This window comes from Chiroxiphia lanceolata, chromosome 5, assembly GCF_009829145.1.
Source record: "Chiroxiphia lanceolata isolate bChiLan1 chromosome 5, bChiLan1.pri, whole genome shotgun sequence".
NCBI lineage: Eukaryota > Metazoa > Chordata > Aves > Passeriformes > Pipridae > Chiroxiphia > Chiroxiphia lanceolata.
In genome coordinates, this window is record NC_045641.1 from 23,433,763 (window position 1) to 23,452,963 (window position 19,201).

The 19,201-nt window shown below is 39.7% G+C and overlaps 1 protein-coding gene across 4 annotated transcripts; it reads right to left on the bottom strand.

Annotated features, from left to right (window-relative positions):
- Positions 1-218: 218 nt before the first annotated feature.
- On the bottom strand, positions 219-18,452 carry ING3 (inhibitor of growth family member 3). 4 transcript variants are annotated; one of them, XM_032687431.1, is made up of 12 exons: positions 18,313-18,452; positions 18,082-18,153; positions 13,774-13,874; positions 12,333-12,398; positions 9,693-9,789; positions 7,507-7,578; positions 7,120-7,239; positions 4,803-4,861; positions 4,285-4,475; positions 2,940-3,132; positions 1,838-1,876; positions 219-1,174 (listed from the first exon to the last, which is right to left on the bottom strand). In XM_032687431.1, the coding sequence occupies exons 1-12, from the start codon at positions 18,338-18,340 to the stop codon at positions 1,058-1,060; spliced, it is 1,155 nt and encodes a 384-aa protein (XP_032543322.1). In that variant the 5' UTR covers positions 18,341-18,452; the 3' UTR covers positions 219-1,057. The 4 variants fall into 4 exon arrangements, with proteins under 4 accessions (XP_032543322.1, XP_032543321.1, XP_032543325.1 ...); XM_032687430.1 differs by having other exon boundaries at positions 4,803-4,960; positions 18,313-18,429; XM_032687434.1 differs by lacking the exons at positions 18,082-18,153; positions 18,313-18,452 and adding an exon at positions 14,057-17,261.
- Positions 18,453-19,201: the final 749 nt, after the last annotated feature.

Sequence of the window (19,201 nt, forward strand, 5' to 3'; positions counted from 1 at the left end):
CACACTCTTCCAGCCTGAAGTAAAATCTTTAATCCAAAGGGAAAGTGTACTTTTTTTAATAGCAGAAAGAAGGAGGAATTAGAAAATAGAAGTAAAAACCCTGTTTCTGTTCAGTGCTGCTGCATGAAACAGCCACAGAAAAACAATAAAAGGAAATTTGTTAGTGAAACCATTTCAGAAACAGACTTTTTTTCTAACAAATGTACAGAAAACATTAATTTGAGGAGTTGAGGTTGTTTTATTTTACACCTAATACAATTCAAATTTAAAGGATTACTTGCACAAAAAAATAAACACATTTGGTATAAAAATTTATTGTCACTTTAACACCTTTTTTTCCTCTTATGGCCCCCGCCTTCTCTGGAGCAGAAACATATAAAGACTAATGGCACAAGTTTGTTTTATTCTACAGCATTTTTTTTGTTTTTACATACTTGAGTACCCTAAAGGACAACAGCCCGCTGTATACAAGAACCATTTTCTTCAGCCTGCTGAATTAAGTTTCATAAAGAACCAAAGCTATAAAGGCATTTTAAAAACATTGTCTCTTTTTTTTCTTTTCAGAAGCACTGACTTTTTGCACCATTTATATACATAGTGTTACGTAACAGCTCTTGAGTACAGTACATGCAGCAGAATATATCTCTTGTATATAAAACATACATTTAAAACCTTGCCTTATTGGAATTCTTTGAAGATTAAATAATTGTAGAATGCCCAGTGCTTAGAGAAAATGGTTTGATAGTACAAATCTCTGCATATGTTGGCCACTGGAATAATCCAAGGCTCACTGGAATAGTATCTGTAGCACATCAAGGTGCGTAAATAATTTACTTAGAATGTTAAAACACAACTAGCAAAACCAATAGTTCATGATCTTACAGCTGGGGGCTGGAACTAGATGATCTTTACAGTCCTTTCCATTAAGTCCCAACCATTCTATGACTGCTATGTTAACTCTTCAGTGGTTGCAAGGAGGTGTTGTGAGAGTTCCCCCTCCCCTCCTAAGTCGTCCATAAAACCTTTAGTACACAATTTGTTTTCCAGATGAAGAAACTTATTTATGTCTACTGCCTCTTCTCTTCATTGCAGCTGTACACTGTGGACAGTACCATTTCCCTTTTGGTGCTTCTGTCAGTCCAACACATCCATAGTGGAACCACTCAATAGGACACTATAAAAAGAGAGTTAAAGAGATGGTTTGGGATTTGTTTGGTTGGTTTTTTTTCCCACAGTGCCTATCACAAATACAATTCTATGAAAATGAAACACGAGTAAAAAGCATAGATTCTGCTTTTCATACAAATCACAGGAAAAAATGACAAGAGATGAAGATCTCAGTCTCTAACATACACTCAATAAACTAAAGAGAGTGGTAAGAATTCTAGGACTCATATATGAACTCACATAACAGAGCAAAATAACTATGTTTTGCTTTGAAAGACTTAGTTTGACAATACTAAGTGACACAAAAGTAATCTTAAAATGCATTTCTGTTTAAATGTAGTGTCTCAGTAAATACATGATAACATTCAACTGCTCTTTTAAAACTTTTTTATTTGAAGAAGACAACTGTTATTAGCTAAACATAGCTAAACATTCAGAGAAATAAATGGTATTTTGAACTATGGCTTTTCTGAACCCAGTAAAGGCTGAAGGTTTCTAAAGGAACCTGAACTGTGAGGAGAAATGAGAAGTTTCCTGAAGGGTGGTTCAAAACATATGCACTTTACTCTAAAAAAATCTATTCAAAAACCAACTCTAAAAAAAAGTAACTTCTGCAAACAACAATTACATGCACAAGCCTCTCTTGAACCCTTTGAACTTTGTTACTTACATCTTGGTTATCACAGCCTACCATTTCACCATAGGACACCTAGTAAGAAAAAAAAATTCCATTCTTAATAATTGTATTATTAACTAAAAGCAATTAACATTTTCAAAGGGCTAACATTCAAGTTCTTTCCTTTAAGGAGTCTGTCCATTAACAGCAGCAACAACATTTTGATTTTTCTTCTCACAGGTATCACAGATATCACAGAATATTCTGGAAGGATAGTGGAAGGGACCCACGAGAGTCATCCCTCTTAAGGATCCTCTTCACTCTGAAGTGAAGAGGCTGTGCGGACCTTTTGTTACACAATCCAAACACCACCTTGTTCATAGTGAATTGATTTTCAAAGATTGTTTGTGCAAAAGAAGGTGCATCTGCATATTTCAGGTTGGATAAAAAAGGTCAGCACTCAAAGCCTGAATGAAGTACATTTTGATGAAAACAACAGTGCTCACTCAGTATGTTATCAGCCTAGTTCTCAAGATTATATTGATGTCTGCCATTTCCCTTGCATACAGGACAATTTCAAGCACTTTATTTGAATCCATCAAATATTTTAAAGAGAATTACAGAAATCTATAAACTCTAAAAAAGTCAACTCTCTTAAAAGTGTTTGAAATAAGAACAGGCATTTTAAGTAAGTTTCTCATGTTGTCATTCATTCTCCGGATAGCTTATCTAAAATTAAGTTTTTGTTTGGTTGTTTGGGCTTTTTTAAGTTTATGGGATATTTTGGGGTTTGGTGGGGTTTTTTTTTGTTTGGTTTGTTTGGTGGTTTTTGCTTTCCATAGGGAAGTTGGAGAAAACAGACAAATTCCTTATTAACATTTTAACTACATTCACTGTGAACCCTTTCCATTTTTAATTTAATTATTTCTGAAGTCTCCACTAACAGATTTTAAACACTCCAGGTATGTCACATCACTAGAAAACTGACCACTTTTAGCTTGAGTTGATAATATTTGTAGCAGCAGTAAGTAAATAAAAACAGATCAGAATTTCAAGGGTAAAACCACCATGTTTTAAAATTAGCAACCAGAAAAGGAAGTTCACTTACATCAAACCAGCAGTTCTAGTTGTATTTCAGGCTGGAGGCTATCCTTACCTGATTACAAATGCAGTAACGTGGCTCATTTGGATCATAGGTCCAGTCAACCTGGCTATTAGAATCAGATTCTGGTATTACTGCTGTTTGCTGAGACAGTTCTTGTGCTAGTGCAGATGAAGAAGAACATGATGATAGAGAGGAAGAAGAAGAAGATGACGAGGACTGCTGACTTGAGGATTTGTTGTTGTTTCTGAGAAAAGGAAAAACAAAAAGGAAAAAATGGCATACATGATTTATTTCCTGCCAAGTGAAAGAATCACTAAACAAGTACTTTGTTAACTCTGAAATACTGCAGTATGTAAATCCCAAAGCATCATTTGCTAACAGATTTCATTCAACTACTTGCAAGCACTGGAATGGACCCACTGAATGCTCTTTGGAAAAGGAAACAAGTCGTACCAGCTTACAAGTGCAAAATACACTGTTCTAATCAATGGAATTTAACAGCTCTAAACTGTCAAATGGCTTTAATGAATGCTTTTCTTCACAAAATTTTCCATTAACAGCCTTGGTGTCAAGTCCCCATAAAAATTATATTACAAATGAAACAGGAATTTACATATAAATAACGTCATATGTCATGTACAACAGGTAACTGTTTTGAAGATGATTGATTCTCTGTTAACCTCCACTCAAGCATCACCAATCACTCCATAGGAATGGTGCCAGAATAAAAATTTTATGCTTTTGCTTATAGATGAGATCTGACACTAAATCTATGCATAGATTAAAAATCCTTCTAAAATAGTATTATTAACTGAGCTATGAACACACATAAATTTGTATGAACTAAAAAACTCGAGTCAGTTTAAAAGGATGGGCATTTTAAGACAAATTATTTCAAGTACAAGTTGTGACACTGTTGGTTAAAATGTTTTAAAACTTCATTTTAATCAGAAATAAAATTCAGTACATTTCCTGTCCTAGATGATCAGCCATCAGAAAGTGTTGCATTTATTTGTGATCTGGCATGAAGCAAATCTGCAGATTATTTCAAAACCATCTACAAACCGTTGCATGGTAATTCCCAACATCTGCTGTTGGGTCAAATCTCTCCAGAACACAAAAAAATGAGGGAAGAACCTTGACTGTATCACAGATGAAAAAGCAAATCAACACATTTATTTACAAACTTGCATTGTGTTTGCTTAAATAAAAAGAAGTGAGAGGACTGAAGAACACAGCCCTGAAAAAAAAATGCCCAGCAAGCAATAACTGTCTTCTACTGATCCTCCCTCACAGATATTAAATACAAAGTATTTCTATTATGGCCCATGACTTTTAAGAGAAAGGTTAGCTGCCTTAAAAGCTATAATTGCAGTCAACAAGTAAGAAAACCTACTTGCTTTTTCTGCCACTTCGTGAATCTGTGGTTGATGAACTTAATGTCTGTGTTAACGTAGATGCCAGAGCTGATGATGAATATCCAGCTGAATCTCTGGACAATGAAAATTCTCTTCCAAGCTGAAAATCATTGTTTTTAAATGCTTCATAGCTGGCTTTTAGACTGGATGTTCGTCTTCCCTCCTTCATCTAAAAGGAATACTGGTATTGTATCAGATTACACAGTAAAGCTCTTACATACGACAACTGCTAATTGCTAATTATTTGCACAGGTTCGTTAGTTACCTTGTTAACAAAGTGATGTAGAGTAAGCAGTAAAATGTGTAAGAATATCCCCCAGGAAAAGCCAGAAAACAAGCTGTCCCTTTAGGCAATTTATATGGGATGAAACTGTGGCATATAAACAAAAGCTGAAAGTGATCATGAGAATTCAGATTTTAAAAAAAAATAAAAGTCACTAGCCTTTCTTCTTAATCAATAGCAGATGGCAGAGTGACAAGAAGATTTTAACATTACCTGTGCCGTGGCTTGCACTGCTTGAGCTGCTGCCATGGTAATTGCACCGGCCCCGGATCCTGAAGATAATGAGCCCAGGTTATATGATGCCAATGGTTGAGAAGAGTTTGTATTGTATGCATTGTTTGAAGAGGATGATGAATTACTGTTTCGACACCCTTGATGAATAGAACACATTTATGAAATTCAAAATGAAACTAAATTCCTTTGCATTTTAAGAAGAGTTATATATGACAACCAGTGAAAGAGTAGGAACTCTGTTTACGCATCAGAGCAGTCTAATAATTTCGAAAAAAGGTTTTAAAAGTAATTTGACATAGACAGTATTTGTATAAGGGAAAAAAAAAAGAAGCTTGTTCCCTCTCTATGCTCATGTGCAAGGAGTCCTTTTAGAAAGACAGCTCTCACTATCCTACTCAGCTACCAAAGAAAAGATGCAGCTGCTGTATCTGTCGACATTGAAACAATGCTGACTAACCATCAAGAAAGTAAGAATTTGACTGTACACCTATACTGTTTCTGAAGTAAAACTTTACTGATCTTAATTCTAAAAACTACAAATCACAATTTTAATGCAACACAGACTTCCATGGCCATCTACAGAATGACAGCTGCTCATAGTTACATTTTATTTGCAACTTCATGTGAAGATCCTTCAAAAGAAAAGTGAAATCGGTATGAGGGAGACTACTTAAAACTGATGAACACTGCTAAATTCCAAAACATACAGTAGTTACTTTACTTACATAACCTTTCATAATCTTTTATTTTCAGAAAAGAAACTAAGAAATGCCTAAATTTTGAAAATGGGCAGAAAGTTGTGGGGGTTTTTTTATTCACCAAACAGGCTTCTTGCCTCTTTTGACATAGACAATACATGAAAGAATTTTATTTTATTGTAGCCAAATGCCACATCAGACCAACACTTTAAAAAAAAGAGGTGTGAAAATTCTTTTCCCTTACTTTGGAAATTGTTCCATGCATTTCTTTTACGCAAAGCAGTAATGCATCGATCTCTTATATTTCTACTACTGGCTGAATGAAATCGTACTGTTGTCTTCTTTGAAGCAGTGTAAATAAAAAGGAACAGCCAACATACAGCTGTTAAATGACAACAAAACTGACCTGCTTCATGGACAACACAGATGAGCAACAATGCCTACAGTATCTCATGTTTCAAGTGATTGAAAATCCCAGAGGAAAGGGTATGAGCCTCTGATTGAAAACTGGTTGAATGGCAGATCCCAGAGGGTCATTATCAATGGCACAGGGTCTAATTGGAGGCCTATCATTAGTGGTGTCCCCCAAGGTTCAATACTGGGCCCAGTACTGTATAACTTATTTATTCATGACTTGGATGAGGGGGCAGATTCCTCTTTAGCAAGTTCGCTGATGACACAAAGCCAGGCAGAGTGGCCAATATCCTACAGTTCTGTGCAGCCCTTCAAAAGGCCTTCGACAGGTTGGAGAGATAAGCAGAGAAGAACCTTCTGAAATTCAACAGAGGGAGGTGCAGGGTCCTGCACCCGGGGAGGAAAAACCCCCTAAACCAGTACAGGCTGGGGTCAACCTGCTGGAAAGCAGCTCCGTGGAGAAGGACCTGGGGGTCCTGGAGGACAACAAGCTGTCCATGAGCCAGCAGTGTGCCCCTGTGGCCAAGAACCTGGAAGGTTCTTAGGAAGACCATTGCCAGCAGGTCAAGGGAGGTGATCCTGCCCCTCTGCTCAGCCCTAGTGAGGCCACACTGGGAGTGCTGTGCCCAGGTCTGGGCTCCTTGATACAAGAGACAAGGAGCTCCTGGAGCAGGTCCAGCAGAGGGCTATGAAGATGATTAAGGGACTGGAGAATCTCTCTTATGAGGAAAGGCTGAGAGAACTGGGCCTGTTCAGTCTCAAGAAGGGACAACTGAGAGGGGACCTCAACAAAGTATATAAGTATCTGAAGGAAGAGTGTCAAGAGGATGAAGCCAGGTTCTTCTGGGTGGTGCCAAGCAATACAATGAGAGGTGACAGGGAGAAACTGATGCCCAGGAAGTTCCACTGGAGTATAAGGATGCACTTGTTTACTGTGTAGGTGTCCAAGCACTGGAACAGATTGCCCAGAGAGGTTGTAGAGTTTCCTCACTGGAGATATCTCTGAACTGTCTGGACACAATCCTGTGCAATGTGATCTGGGATAACACTGTTTGGAGCAGGTAGGTTAAAACAGATGACCCACTAGGGTCCCTTCTAACCGTACCCATGCTGTGATTTCAAAAGACTAATTCAAAAGTTTCTCTTAATTTAAAAACAATGAAAGGAAAGACAATTAGGATTACCTGGTGTATTTTCTTTAGAAGCATCTGAAGTCAGGGTAGATAGAAGAGCTTCAGATTTAAACTTCTTTTCAGGAACATGATCTGTTGTACTGTGGTGAGAAGATGGATTGTGTTTCCTTTCTAAATGAAACAAATGGAGGGAACTTAAATGTATTCAGCTTGAAAGTCAAACTAAAAAAACAGCACTTTCATTCAACTAATTTCCACTAGCAAAACCTTACTATTTCATTCTTGCACTTCTTAACAGACTAAATTATTATCATTTATTATGCCTTTTTTCCCCTGAAATGTCTGGAAATTCAGAATATTTTTTTTCCTAATACTACTCAAAAAAAAAAAAAAGAAACATAAAAAAGTGGCCACTTTTTTAAAGTCTGAAATACTTACTCTCTACTGGAGTATGAGAATGGGCGTGATGGTTATTCACAGGCTGTGATGGTGTATCCAGCTCCAGAGACCCTAAGAAAGGGTGAAAAGGTTAGGAAAATTTCAGAGTTGTCCTTGCCATGCTTTTGATTTTTAGATATTAAGTGAAGCTTTATAATATTAATCAAATCACTATGCAGTTATATTTATTTTAATCATAAGAATTTTTGCTAGAGTAGAAACCCTTCCTACAGTACAACCAGGAGCCAGTGAGATTAGTTTTAAAAATTGGTGAATGCTAGTGTTTAACTACTGAAATCAAGAAGTTAAAATCAAGGTCAATAAGGAGAACAAACAACATTGCCCTCAACATGCCACTTATTCAAATGAGTTGCACACAAGCTGGTGATGACTGGAGGATGGCTGCACCAAAACTACTGACAATCTCCACCAATATGAATTGAAAAATTTAACAGGTCAACTATGTAAACAAGACCTTTTGTCCCACTGAGTCCATCTTGTCAAAATGGAAGCAATAGCAATGTATTTCCAGATGATTTAACATTCAACAGGAAGGGCTTCACTACCATTATCCAAATTTTCCTAACGCTTAAAATAAAAAGAGCAATTAATACAAAGAAAAAAAACCACCTATGAAGTCGGTGAGGCACAAATGCAAGTATACATCTAGGAATAATATTTCTTATAGGATGAGGCTAAATAATTGCAGCATGGGAGAGACTTTTGACTATAAATTTCCATTAGCACAATATACCACACTTTGTGCATCAATCTCTGGCAAAAAAAATCTGAAGTAGCTGCAATATCTACTAACTCATGTTTACATAGGAGACTATTCAAGAAAGCGACATTCATTTTTCAAAATCTGTAGCTTCAACATTTCTTTACTTTTTTCAGTGCTTTCAAAAAGCACTGAAATATATGAGTATATGAGTAATACATAACTGTATTACAAAAGCTTAAATAAAATTATTCTGGGAGAAGTTCAAAGCTATTTTGGCTGAGTAAACTTCAATCACATCATCAACAAGCCCAAAGGCTGCCCTCTGGTGGAACCTCAGCTATAAGCATTTATTCTGAAAGTGAAAAAATTTACAGGCTTCTACTTTTAGCTTTATTTAAACAAACAAAGGAAACCCAAACCCAAGCAAACCTTAAAGATGCCACATGCAGTTTGGTGCTTTTCTATTCTGAGTTCTTGAAATGCTACCTAGCAACCTCTCCAAACACATAGCTCAACAGAAGATAAACAGCCGGGATTTCAACTAAAATAAACTAATCATTTTATGTAGTTGCTAGTTCATTAAAAGCATTCAATTTACAGTTTTCTCTTTGTGCCTGTTATTTGTAATAGCAATTACAAATAAAATATCCCAAAACTCCCAACTCATATGCCAAAGCCACAAAAAGTTCCAAGAAAGAATATTTATTCCCAATATCCTCAAGTGATTTAAAGTTACTTTTCACTGTCTTTGGCTATGAGGACAACCACTGCCTCCATAATCGCAGTAATTAAATGAACTCAGAAATATATCATAATCACATCCAAACTTGATGTTTAAATGCTGATGCGTACAGAAAGGCCAGACTCCTCTGCACCAAGTTGGTCAAAAAAGCTGTCACATTACATTTTTGTTCACATTCTTAACACCACCATTGCTATATTTGTTCAACATGCAGGTTTCTTACCTAAAATGCTCTTTCCTCACTACCATTACAAAACAAGCCATTCTCACCCCTTTAAAAAAATAAGTATCTAACTGTATTTGATATTCCACACCTAGAACTAAAATAAAAACCCTCCTCAATGTGGTGGCAATCAATTCAAGGAAGAAATAGTACACTTGAAACTGGGTAGGTGACAGGCTTATACTGAAGTACTTGTCTGAATACCTCCAGTCATTAAAAACAAGTTTAAAGAATTCTGCATCTGTCAGATACAGTCACCAATTCACAAGTGCAACAGTTGTGTGAAAAAGTTATTCTAATTACTCAGCTGTATTTTGACTTCACTGGTAAAAATTGATGTTGAAACTAAAATTTGAGAATCACTGATGAAAAGTGGGTGAAAACACAGTTTTAAAACAAGTGGGAATTCTGCCTGCCACTAACAAGTGTATGATACTTTAATTTTGCAAATTGACAGAAAGTGTGTCAAGTTCTTAAAGAAAATCATGCATACTTACGTCTCTCTAATATTTCTGTGATTCCAGCATTATCTGCTTCAAGTTCCATTTTAAATTTAGCAAGTTCCTGGTCCAGTTTTCTCAAATGACGGTCCACCTGTTTTTCAGACAAACCAACAACAAATAGCATCCAGTTCTGGAACATGAACATCTACATCCTTAATTTCAGACTTGCTAAGCATTTCCCTTCCAGCAATTTTATGTCATGCAGCACTAAGCACATACAGTAACACACAGAAGTGTATCTTCTTGGTCACCTCCATTTCCCTCACTCAGCAGAGACACTGGTGTTAACACCAAAACAGCGTAGGCAGTGATCCAACACACTGTCATAAGTGCCTCTTTCAAGAAAAAAGATGAAGAGGACTTGGAGGTGCTGTGGATATGTTAATACAAAGGAGAAGAGAAAGAACAGTTCATGACATGGGCTTTAGAAGAGGTTGGGCTGCTTTGGGGAAATTGAGTCTTAAGTAAAAGTGTAGAGATTCCTGTGCATTTGAGTAAATCATGACGTGCTCTTGGGTACTAAAAATTAACAAAAAAATCCCTGAACTCACTATCGTGAAAAGAAACACTATGTTGCAAATGCTTTCTACATCTGCAGCCATCCAGCAAAATATATCTGCCTCTTTTAAAAACCGAACAGGTTTTCCCAGTTACCAGCTAACCAAAAGAGAGGATATAAGAGCTGACTTCTGGAACAAACTTTTGGTGCTGCTGAGAAACTAAAGCAGTTGTTTTATGTCTACTACATTTGAGTGCAGTATGACTTGCAGGGTCTAAGAAAATGCAAAGCAAATATACTTAAACTTCAAAACCCACATGCCACTATTCTCTGGGCCCAGCCATCCAGCCAGTTTTTTACCCAGCCAATAGTGCACCTGTCCAAGCCAGGAACAGCCAGTTTCCCCAGAAGAATGTTGTGGGAAACAGCGTTAAAGGGTTTATTAAAGTCCAGGCAGACACCCTTTCCCTCATCTGCCAATCAGGTCACTTTGTGAAACGAGGAGATCAGGTCACTCAAGCAGGACCTGCCTTTCCTAAACCCATACTGTCTGGACCAGATCCCCCTGGCTGTCCAGCTCATGCTGCGGGACGGCTCTCAAGATGATCTGCTGTTGCAGTCCAACACAAAAGGAAGTGCTAGGATTAAACAGGAATCCTTGGGCCACAGGGGCTGGAAAAAAACATCATCTAAAAGACCAGACAAGATCCATTGACATTCACTTCGTGTGGATTGTCCTGATCTCCCCCAGCAGGAAGTAGAGAGACTTTGCATGATGCTATCAGATATCTCATTGTTTTCTCCCTCCCTGTGTAAATCCTTATTTCGGGAAAAGCTGACCACCCTTCCCCAGTATAATCTTGCTTACTGGAAATATCAAATCCTTTTTCCCCCAAATGTAAATACTGGATCCGAAAAATCTAAATCCATTTTTCCCCTTATGTCACCCCTGTTACTGGAAATGCTAATAGATTGTGGAAACCCCTGTTTGGAATAACCCAGCCTCCTCAGTAGCATGTTAAGCCCCCAAGACCCTTAAACAGCGTTCGCATGTTCAATAAATCATTCCAGTTTTTGCCCCCATAGTTGGGATCATGATAGCTTTATCAGACCCTTACAATCTGCTCCATGACCTTCCCCAGCACTGAAGTCAGGCTGACAGGCCTGTACTTTCCCGGATCCTTTTTCCGACCCTTCTTGTAGATGTGCATTACATTTGCTAATTTCCAATCATGTGGAACCTCTGCTAAATGAATGGAAGTGCCTCAGAGAGCTCTTCCACCAGCTCCCTCAGTGCCCTTGGGTGGATCCCATCAGGGCTATAGACTTTTGTGTGTCTAAGTGGCATAGCAGGTCACTGACCATTTCCCTTGGATTATGGGGACTTCATTCTGCTCCCCGGGTCAGGGGGCTGGTTACCCTGAGAACAACTGGTCTTGTTATTAAAGACTGAAGCAAAGAAGGCATTAAGTACCTTGCACCCAGTAAAGGGTGGAGATTTTCCTCAGCCCTCCTTCTGTTGCTGATATATTTATAAAATATTTTTTATTGTCTTTTGTAGCAGTAACCAGTTTTAAGTTCTACTTGGGCTTTGGCCCTTCTAATTTTCTCCCTGCATATACTCACAATATCCTCGTAGCCCTCCCAAGCTGCCTGCCCCTTCTTCCAAAGATGATACACTCTCTTCTTTCCCCCTGAGTTAAAGCTATTGCTCTCTGTTTAGCCCAGCAAGCATTCTTTCCCACTGGCTTCGTTTTTGGCACATGGGGACAGCCTGCTCCCGTATATTTAAGATTTCCTTACTGAACAATGTCCAGACTTCCTGGACTCCTTTGCCCTAAAGACTGCATCCTGAAAAACTCTTTCAACCACTTTCCTAAACAGGCCATAGCTATGCATTAAAACCTTACAATTTCTAATCTTATTTCTTTGTCTTGTATTTAAGCGACACTTACTACCAAAATAACAAAATTCTTAAAAGTCAATAAAATATTAAATGTTTCTTTCACCAGCAAAATATCTGTATGTAGATGACACAGAAGTACAGGTAGCACAGCTGTAATGCTTATCAAAATTCTTAGAACTCCTTAGGGCATAAATTTAGGTAATTCACCACAAGTCTTGTGTCCACTTACCAGATCATATATTTGATTAGCCAGTTGCACTTTTTCATCTGCATCTTCCAAAGCCTTATAATAATCCTGTTAAAGAGAATTTTTTTAAAATTATGAACATAACTAAATTAATTTCCACTATTAATTTTAAGCTATTGTTATCCAACACAAAATATAAGCTAAAAGGAGAAATTCAAGTCAGTTTTGAGAAAGCCTGTGAAACTTTACTGTAAACAACAATCAGCTAAATTTTAAATGAGAGATATAATATATACCAATTTATTGTCTGGGCCTTAGAACAAGCAAACTACAAGATAGAGACACCTCCTCCTACAGTGATATTTATATTTCTGCAAGAAATGTTACAAGAAAAGAAACAATCCTGGATTTATTTTATATTACACAGCATAAAGTTATGGACTCAAAATGAGATTATGTCTTTTACTTCCTACAGATCTTTAGGACCACGGCAGATCCAACTGCTCTTCAAAAAGATGCTGAACAGTACTGTGCAGGGAGGCCCTTCCAACACTACAGTTAAATAGAAACAATGTTGTATATATCTTAAATTATTTTAAAATAAATTTCTATAACTCATAAGTGTAACTTGAATGAAGCAATCCAATTTAAAAATCTGTTCTAACCAATGAAAATTCACTGACAAAACATTTTTTTTAAAAATATATTTTCACATGTTTTTACATTAGATTAAACAGATTCTACTGCCTTTTAATTCTCATTTTCCAGTGAATAGTATCTTGCTTAGAAGAAAACTACTTGAAATTTTGGTTCAACTAAAGTCAAAAGGAAATTTTCATTTACTCTAGGGAAGTTAGAGCTTTGACTTTTTCTTTTTTAAAATACAGAAATCTATTTGCATTAATTAAAGAAGTAAACAACCAAATAAGAGGCTGAAGTAGCCAGTGTAAGAAACTACAGAGGATTTTCTCCCAACCAAATGATGGACTACACTGCAAAAAATACCACCACCAATGCCCAGGTACTGAAAGATAGAACACATCCATCTTCTTACTCCTCCCTCCCTCAAGCTACATATACCATATATATAACATATAAAAGGACAGAGGCAGAATTACAGGAAATGTTAAATCTAGCTTGAAAATTATCCTCTAAAAGAAAGCCAACTAACTTACACAACTTCATGTCACACAAGGAAAAACAAAAAATCTGAGCTGAAAATTTAGTACCTGGTTTCCTCACCATTTCAGGATCATATTTTTTAAATTGCTAGCAAATACTGGGTAAAACTTGAGAGAAATGCTTGATCAAAGAAACCTTTCAGTCACTTTTCTCCTCCGAGGTAGTTCTATCCATCTCTATGAAAGCCCAAGGGAAGGCATAGTTCTGAACACTTAAGTCTCCATCTATCATAAGCTATTTTTTCCTAAGGTTATCTTAATTTGCAAAAGAAAAATGTTACCCACTCCTGTGATATCCTTACTTTTTTGATTGATGTCATTTGTTCTTCTCTCCATTCAGGTTTGTTTTTCTTTGCGTTCATAAAAAATTCATTTACCCTCTGCTCAAGCTGATCCATTGCATCTGTAGCATAGGAAAAGATTAAGACAAATATTATCTTCTCATGTACATAAACATTAGGAAATAATGGGAGATTTTTTTTCTCAAACAAAGTTGACAGGACTGAGGTGCAAACTATTAGAGAGGAAAAAAAAGAAAAAACCAAAACAACCAAGTGACAGTGGACAGCGGAGGGAATTATTTACCTTCATTTCCAAGAAGCAGAATTGCATTCTGGTAGGATTCTCATCAAGGTTCTTGTGCTCTCCAGCATGGGACAGGCAGGACTCCAAGTTCTAAAGGTTTTTTGTCCCTAAGAGCAGTGGTAGTGACTTAAAGCACGACCCAAACTCCTCACCCAGGGCTCTAGATTGCTGACTTTGGAACATTCTAGCCAGTTACAAACTGAGCAGGAAACAAAATATTCTCCTAAGAGAAACAGTCAAATACAAAACCAAATAATTGAAAAAAATTAGTGCCTCAAAAAGGTAGAGCAACTGAAGAGTAAAGTCACTGTCTTTAAATCAAGGCCCTCTCCATTGTATGCTAGGAAAGGTAAGGGCAAAGCACAAGTTATTCCCCCATCCCCACAGGGGTAAATCACTGATGAAATACTATTTGGACAGGATTCTCACTTACATGAAGTTTAGAAATATTGTAAGGAGAAAAAATAAACCCACCTATTTTCTAACATTAACTATGTCTAGAAAGGAAAATGTCAACTACAAGGGTTTTTTTTTCTTGTTTATCAAGACAGTAACAGGGATTCCCTTCCCTTTCCCTTCACTCTTCTCCCACTGAGTTTACTACTTCAACAGTTGGGCACACAACAGCTTGCATATTTCCAAAAACGTACAGTTGCCTCAGTCAAACCTGCTTTGACAGCCTTGCTAGTGTCAGGGTAATGACAATACTGATTTTTTTTCACAGTACTCTCAGCAACGCTGCCCGGACAGCAGTTTCAAATTAAATGTGACAACCCACAAACTACCTAGACTTCAGGTTCTGGATGTAAAACAGCTAAAAAACTTTCCAGAAACCACCATCAAAACTGAATTACATGATGGGCATCATCTCTTGCCAAAAAAAAGATGAAAGTGAATTATCTAGTTCAAGAAGCTCATGAATGACAGTATGACTAACTCTTAAAACCCAACAGAGGCCAAAGGTCTTTTCACCCTATGAAAATTCACAGCTAAAACTATTTATGTAAATAACCAAAAATCATTCATACTAAATGATCAAAAACATTCATCAATTTTCCCTATGCTGGAAATATCCAGCACAAAACCCATAAGGAACCTAACAACTCTCACCATTAATCCCAAGACATAACAGTTGTGACACAGGCTCACATCAACTTTGTTTAGACACAGACAAACAAAGCATTCACAGTTTTGGTGTAACACAGGCTAAAGATGGGAGAATCTGTACAATGAGCATTTTCCACTTGCACCATGTTATCCAGGGAGAAAGTTAAGAAGCCTGAAAAGCAATCAAGAAGCACACACTTTATGTGGAGGCTTCTAAAATGACTTCTGCCCAAATGACAAGTCAGTCCATAAAGCCAACAAACTAAATGTTCTACCTTCTATCCCAGAGCCCATACACCTTAGGTGATAATTATTCTAAGAGCCCATAGACAAGAAATGACAAAAAAAAATCTTTCCTCTTCACTTTTTATTGAGGATATGTTATCAGTCTGTGTGAAACTGCATAAGGGAAAACTTCCACAGAAATTTGGTTTCTCCTAAAAGGGCAGAAACGGCAAAGGGAAGTGAAGGAGAGATCTACCAAATTATATGAAAAGTTCTCTGTGGTACACTCAAGTTCATCCACCTTTTCTTCCTCCCAACCTTTTTAATCCAACTGTGATACTATATTCTGAGATACTAATTTCTTATATCAGATTTCTCAAGGAAGTTATCAGAAAATCTATTAAAAGAGAGGCTTTTTTTCAGAGTTTTATGTTTTACCATAAAGGCCTGATAATCCATGACTTGACCTTAAACAGAGAAACATATTTTATGCTTCATGTAGAGCTCAGTTAAAGCTCAAGAGTCAAGTCACAACTCCGATGACCTTTGCTTTTCCCACAGCAGTCTTATCAGAACATACAGAAGGTACATCTGGTTCGTTATTTCTTCCAACAACAGCAGCACCTGCCCCATTAGGAGTCCAAGTGGTCTAAACAGGACAGAACATAAAGTCAACACTGACTCCAAAACAGAGCAGCACAGGTGTCTCTGAATTACAACTCTTGTGGATTTCTGGGACAGCATCACTCATCAAACTGCTGTTTTCAAGTACTTTCAAGACACTGAATCTTCACAGCAAGTCACTATATCACAGCATGAGAACAATCTCCAGGTTTGCACGTAGGGTTCATCGGGCAGTTTGGCAACTGATGTTAAAGAGATGCTACTCCAGAAATTTTGTAAATGTCTTTGGATGCTGTCACTCACTGTGTAAAAATAACAGAAGTACCAAGGTCTGAGAGAATTTTTCTTTGTTCCCAAGGTTGGTCCTAGTATACAGTATTCAGCGTCATTTGCTATTTCCAGCAATACAATATGGAGTGTTATTTGTAATTTCCAGTTAAAGAAGAGGAAATGACACTCCTGCAACCTTGGCAATGCTAGCTGGCTCAATTCTGAAACACACTTAAAAAAAACCCTACGAGCTTCTTTGCCTCTCTATGGAACAAAAGTAAAATTTGTGAACTTATTCCAAACTACCTAAGTCAGTGAGCCGCTCACCCCCTCTCCAGGTGCTCCCTGGTGATAGTGACTTCAGAGGGATTTTCTCCCATAAGGAGCCATGACTGTTCCCACAACTTTAAGCACTGAACGCAAGACAGCAGTTGGGTCATAATATACCAAAAAAATCCTATAGCCACTTCTATGTGTGTCAGCAGGGTCTGTTAAACAGACCTGCTGGGTCTACCAAAGTAAATATCCAAGGAAAAGCCTAAGACTGCACTTTGAAATATTATAGGTTAAACTACAGTTTTCAAGAACTGTTCCCACTTAGTGCTGCATTGTGTATTCCTATACAGCATTCCCTCGTTATTTCAAACTTTGCTCTTTCTCTCATTCCTCTTTACAATAGGCCAACCCTTCTATATTGATGATTCCTCACATCTCTTGTGCAATAACAGCTTCGTTGATGAAGACCTTTGGATTACAGTTACAGATAACCATATTAACTGTTAAATGACCACAACAGCTAATTCGATACTAAAGGACATCTAAGTCCTAGATGAGATTGCATTAGAAAGGATGAAAGGCCAGTGCATCCTGAAAACAGCATAAAGCAGTGTATTACATCAGGATATAAGCAGAGATATAAAGTGATCTAAAAGAAACCTAAAATATATTTGTAGAAAACCCGAAGTATAAATAATATACTTTTTATATGTATATATGTATTTATATGCACTATATTGTATATATTTATACTAAACATGTAATTATATTAAATATATATCCACCTAAAATATAACTTGTATAAAACCTAAAGTATACTTATAAAGTATATTTGGTTATGTGTCAGCCAGTGCACGAGAGGCAGAACAAAGAGCACTTTCACATGTGCTATTTTAAGGGAGCTGGCTGGAAAGTTTCAGGGACAGCACACCGCTGCCTGCTGAAGGAGCGGGACACAACTCATGTTCCAAACCACCATCACTGCTCTTAGGGATCAAAAATCTAAAGAGTTTGGGACGTGCCACCGAAAATGCCTTAGCGAGCAGCACAAGCCCGGGAGCTCGGCTCCAGCGAGACCTTCCCCGTGCCGAGGCCCGGCGGCGGGCGTGGGTCGGGGCGGGCGCGGGTCTGTCGCGACAGCGCCGGGGGCGCGCGCCCCGCCCCTCGCAGCGCCCCGACGGCTCCGCAGCGCCGCCTCCCGCGGCTCCGCAGCGCCCGCGGGACACAGCGAGAGCGCCCGGCACAGCCGGGACGCCGGCCGTGCCAGAGCGGCCGGAGAGCCGGGGCGAGGGGCGGGCAGGGGGCGACACCGCCACGGGGCAGCCGGGGGGCGGTGGCGGGGAGCGAGTGGCTCGGCCGGCACGGGCCGGAACGGCGCCGCTTCGCTTCCTTCCTTCTCCGCTCGGCCTTCCCGTTCCTCCCGCCCTGCGGCGGGGGCGCGGCGGTGGGGCCGGAGCCCGCGGGGCGGAGCGGGGCGGGCGCGGAGGGGGCGGGCGGAGGCGGCAGGGGCGGGACTCACGTACTCTGCACCTGCAGGTCCATCTCGCGCATCTCGGTGAACCTGTCGCGCAGATCCATGGGAAGCTGCTCGATCACTGCGGGGACACGGGGGAGCGGGAGAGAGGGGGGGGGAGCCAGTCAGTCACTCGCCGCCGTGGGGGAGGGGGAGCGCCGCCTCCTCGCCGCGGCTCCCCCCGGCTCCCCCGCACCTGCCGTGCCCGGCCGCCCGGCGTCCCCGCCGCGCACACACTCACTCTCCAGATAGTCCTCCAGGTACAGCATGGCGGCGGCCGGGCCCGCGCCCAGGGGCTGATCGAGAGCGGGGGCTCGTCCCTTCCAATATGGCGCCGCCGCCAACAACACCCGCGCCTCGACTCAGCGAAAACAACATTGGCGGCGGACGGCGCTCGCAGCCGCCGCGCTGCGATTGGCTGTCCGCGGCACTGACGCACGGCGTGGCCGGCGCGCCGGCCCGCGGCCTCACGGGAAGTGTAGTCTGTATGCGGGGAGGCGGCGTGTCCCGCAATGCCGCATCCTCCCGGCCGGTCCGCCGCCCTGGGGGCATTCCCGCGGTCCCTGCGGGCATTCCCGCGGTCCCTGCGGGCATTCCGGCCCTGCAGCGGCCGCGGGATTCTTGCAGCGCTGCTGCAAGTCAGGAGAATGGAAAGGGAAAACTTGCAGCTTCTTGACCAGACTTGGGGCTTTTGTTTGTTTATAAGTTGTTGTTTTAAATGCTGGCAGCCGGCAGTAGTGCATAAAAAGCATAAGAAATGGCAAAACTAATAAAATCGCTCCAATCTGTCTTCTCATGAGTGGCCTAAGGTAAAAGAACTCCTCAGTTCAGCACAGGTCACAGGCAGTGACCACCTTACAACAGCAGAAATTTAGCATGGGCTTTAGTGTTGCCGTTCAGAGTGCAAAAAAATAATTAGCTGGTAGCATTTATTGCAATCCAGTTAAAACACTTCTTGCAGTAATTTGTTTGTAGTTGAGGTTTTTCACGCCATTTCTATCCCCCAAATAGTTTATTTCCTCACTCTTTTATTGCTGATATTTATTGCTCTAATCACGGACTGGTGTATTTATCCAGATTGGGTTTTTGACTGAGGAAAGGAATTTTTGGGGCTTGCATGATGTCAGGTG